The 4,205-nt window shown below is 41.9% G+C and overlaps 1 protein-coding gene across 1 annotated transcript; it reads left to right on the forward strand.

Moving 5' to 3' along the window:
- Positions 1-1,402: 1,402 nt before the first annotated feature.
- On the forward strand, positions 1,403-3,118 carry LOC137255524 (uncharacterized). The gene has a single exon (XM_067792957.1). It carries the CDS (start codon positions 1,403-1,405, stop codon positions 3,116-3,118), a length of 1,716 nt encoding a protein of 571 aa, XP_067649058.1.
- Positions 3,119-4,205: the final 1,087 nt, after the last annotated feature.

The raw sequence follows: 4,205 nt of genomic DNA on the forward strand, positions 1-4,205 counted from the left end.
CTATCGTGTGTATTTGTCATGTGCTTTCCCTTTCGATATACGATTGGTTATCGCAATGTGCACTTGCGCAATAGCGACTCTCTCCACTCCTTGCCGGGTTGACGTCAAGGTCACGATCCGAGAACCTCAACACACGACAGCTCAAAGCGGGAAATATAAAAAACACTCACGGTACGGAAACACGAAATAATGTATTTTAATTGACCAAAAATGTATACTCAAAATACAGTGATAGGTTTCATACAAGCTATTTTCAAAATTAAAAAAAGAAAAAGACGTACGATATTTGATGCCCAGATTATGATATATTTTTGCTATGCGCCTAATTTCATACAGTGACATTTTATTTTTTTTCTCACGTAATATGTACTGACATGAAACATTTGCATAGACATTGATATACAAATTGATGTAACATATATAGATGTAATATAAAAATAATTTATATGGCCGTTTTTAAACTCCATTTTGAAGTAGTGACGCATTGTCAGAAATGTATTTATTGTTAGTATTAGCCCATGCAGCCTTAAAGTGTCGGTTGTTATTCGTCACTCCTTTACGGCCACGGCAGGGTAGACTCTAATGGTTAAAGTGTTTGTTCGTCTTGCCGAATATCCGGGATCGATTCCCACGTGGAAACAATGTGTTAAGCCCATTTTTGGTGTCCCATGCCGTGCCATTACGGGAATATATCAAATAGCGGATTAAACCTTACCCCTTCACTACTCTGCAGACGCAGCCTTAATGTGAAATGACAACATAAATATTGCATACCAACAGAAACTACATATTTTAATCCATGGACGTTGTAACAACAAATACATAAATGTGAATACACAAAGATATTCAAAACATTTCAACAACACAGTAGAACAATTTGTCAGTCAGCCTAACTGTTATTTACACGCAAGCTAATACAATTTTATATAACACAAGCGCACAAATCACACTTTTACGATTATTTATGAGTCAATATCAAATAATTGACAGTACTGTCAACTTTACAGAAAATGGCGCTTTCAAAATCCATTCAGCTCCGTGAATCATTTGGAAGTGGACATGAACTAGTGATTGCAGTCGCCCGTACAGCTTTAAACGCCTTAATCCTAGACGATGTGTTTGTTGAATACGAAGCTGAAGTAATACTTGACCTGCTGCGGAAATCTTTAGACCATTCTAGATGTAGACTTGCAGTGGCAGAAGTTGTTTGTCGAATAATGACATATCAAAAGACACTAAAAGACCCGATGTCTGCAATCTTTTTAGCAAGACGTGTGCTTCATGTTTATGACGAAAACGAATCATGTCAACAGGATACAATTCTGGAACGTGTTCGTTCGATATTGTGTCAAATTGGACAGTATTAAAGTAGATATCTTCAGTCTCGTGTTTACTTTTTTAGATGGGCAGAAGACGCCAATACACCAAGCAGGCCCTGGAGGGTGCAGTTGCCGCTGTTACGGGTCAGGGTCTGTCATTCCGAACTGCGTCAAAACGTTTCAAAGTTCCCGTCATGACTATAAGTGATCATGTCAGGGGGATGTCTGAGGGAGGGAATCTTGGTCGCCCATCAGGGCTATCGGTGGCCGTTGAAGATGGCATTGCCGACCAAATAAAGGCCGCAGCACTGACAGGGTTCGGCATTACCCGTCGTCAGCTGGTGCTAAAAGTGGCACGTATATGCAGGAGACTTAAGCTGACGACCCCTTTCAAGAATGACGTGCCTGGTAAAGGGTGGATAGCTGGCTTTATGAAGCGCCACCCCGACATACATCTGAGATCGCCCGTCCCTCTTACCACAATCAGGGCAAGAATGCTCAATCCATGTGTCACAAATAGTTACTTTGAGGAACTTGAGGAACTTGTCCAGAGTCTTAAACTAAACGATAAACCGCACTTAATTTGGAACATTGATGAAACAAGTGTTCCGCTGACACACAAACCAACCAAAGTTCTGGCGGAAGCTGGTGTTAAAAATGTTCCCGGGCGTGTGGGGAATATACGTGATAATGTCACTGTTTTAGCCTGCATAAATGCTGCGGGGGGCAACATCCCCCCTATGGCCATAGTTAAGGGGAAGACCCCAAAATGCCTCCAGGCTTACAATACTCCGGCTGGAGTGCCTGGCACGGCCTACACATACCAGAGTCGTGCATGGATGGAGGACACACTGGGTGAAGGGTGGTTTGAGGCTCATTTCCTGAAACACTGTGGACCGGAGAGGCCTCAACTTATAGTGCTGGACAGCCACAGTTCGCACGAAACACTTGGGCTTCTTGAGAAGGCAAAGGCAAATGATGTCACTATCCTAGCTTTTCCTCCTCACACAACCCAGTGGCTTTGCCCTCTAGATAAATCAGTCTTTGGCCCACTCAGTAGGGAGTGGAACAGGGTTTGCAGCGAATTCATGGTGCAAAGTCCAAATAATCTAGTGACCAAATGGGAATGGCCCCGTTTGTTCAAACAAGCTTACGATATTGCTTTCACGCCCTCAAATGTATGCAGTGGATTTAGGAAATGCGGAATATTCCCTGTAAATACAAATTCCATCCCAGATAAGGCTTTTGCCCCTAGCAAACCCTTTGACGTTAGCTTCGAGTCATCTGGAGAAGAGGGAGTTGCTGATATTCCAGTTGTTGCTGAAGCTGACACTCCAGTCAATTCTGGCACCATCACGCCTGATGCCGGAGCGTCTGCTACACCAATAGCTGGGGTATCAGTGGATTCATCTACATCTGAAGCAGCGTTACCAGAGGGCGCGTCTCTCCTGTCTGACACTGACTTCATTTTGTCGGTTTTGGCAGGTGACACTCCATCTTCTTTAGATGAATCAGGCAACTTAGTTATTGAAATAGCTACAGTGTTCGAGGTTGAGGCTATGGACGCAATCAAGTCCGAGTTTTCTCTCCCACCCTCTGTAATGAAACAAAGTTCCAAATCAAATCCACGGAAGCTGACTTCCCACCGCATTCTGACGAGCGATGAGATCATTAAGATGAAGACAGAGAAAAGAGATGAGAAAGAGAAACTAGAAAGAGAAAAACAAGCGCGTATGGAAGCCAGGCAATCTCGTCAGAAGGGTGGGAAGCCAGCTTCTAAATCTAAGATTATCTTATAAATACACTGTACCAATAAGCTGTTGAAATCCATTTAAGATCGATGAATTACTCACTAACACACACAAAAATTACCGATAATTATTTTTCTTGTCACTTGTCACTATTTCTTAGGAGGGTGACCCCATGCAGGTGAAACCGCTAAGTGCTTGACAACATCATAATGACAGCTTGTTACTAATTTGGGTGTCCAAAATTATAATACTAATCGTGAGTGTTGGTCTGCTGTTTTCATGGCACTGTGCAAAATTTAGTTTTGATGCAATTATTGGATTTTGTGTTAGTGAGTAAGTCACAGTTCTAAAATAAAATCAAACGTATGATAAACAACACCTGTTATTACCTGACTATCATATGTGCTGGAAGAAAATGTTCTGTATTTGGTATTTTTAAGCAACACATATTCAAATTGGTGTGCCAAATTATTAGCAGTCATTGTTGCAAACAGGAAAAAACACGACATCGTCACACTCCTGCATAAACTGATTATTACCCTTAGTCAACACGCTGATAAAAACAGCATATTGGTGAAAACAATGGGAACTCCGCCCACAAGAAGTACTGCACAAAACTTCTGTCTTTAGAATAACGCCACTAAATCAAAAAGTCTTATTGCCCATCTTGTATTATAATCTTGTATTGTTTAAACTCTTACCTTCTGCGATGCATTTCAGGATATCTTGATTTTGGCGACACGTGACATACAACATATCGACCCTGCCCCCACGAGATGTTGTAGTGCGCCGCTGTACTGCAGGTGCTCCCAGTTAGTCATTCGGCTTCCATTTTCTTTCGTTAATGACACTTCAAATAATATTTTCCTGTACTGCAGTGCATAAAGTGTCAAAACCATAAAATTCGTTTTTAAATTCGTTTCTTTCTGACGCTGAGTGAATTCTCTATTCCCATGCTTCCGTTAACCGACGTGTTAACAGTTCACTGTGTAACTTTGGAAGGAGGCGCTGATTCAACCTAAAACCGTTGATGACGATAATGCACCGTTACTACATCACTGTAATTCAAATTTTCCCGCGGAAGGTGTCAGTAAGGACGACCCTCCCACCCCACAGAGCCAGCTATAAATCAGTT

The sequence above is a fragment of the Haliotis asinina genome, chromosome 11 (assembly GCF_037392515.1).
Source record: "Haliotis asinina isolate JCU_RB_2024 chromosome 11, JCU_Hal_asi_v2, whole genome shotgun sequence".
In the NCBI taxonomy this organism is placed as follows: domain Eukaryota; kingdom Metazoa; phylum Mollusca; class Gastropoda; order Lepetellida; family Haliotidae; genus Haliotis; species Haliotis asinina.

Bases quoted from the DNA above. Each gene is read 5' to 3' on its own strand.
- LOC137255524 (XM_067792957.1), top strand. From the start codon at position 1,403: ATGGGCAGAAGACGCCAATACACCAAGCAGGCCCTGGAGGGTGCAGTT.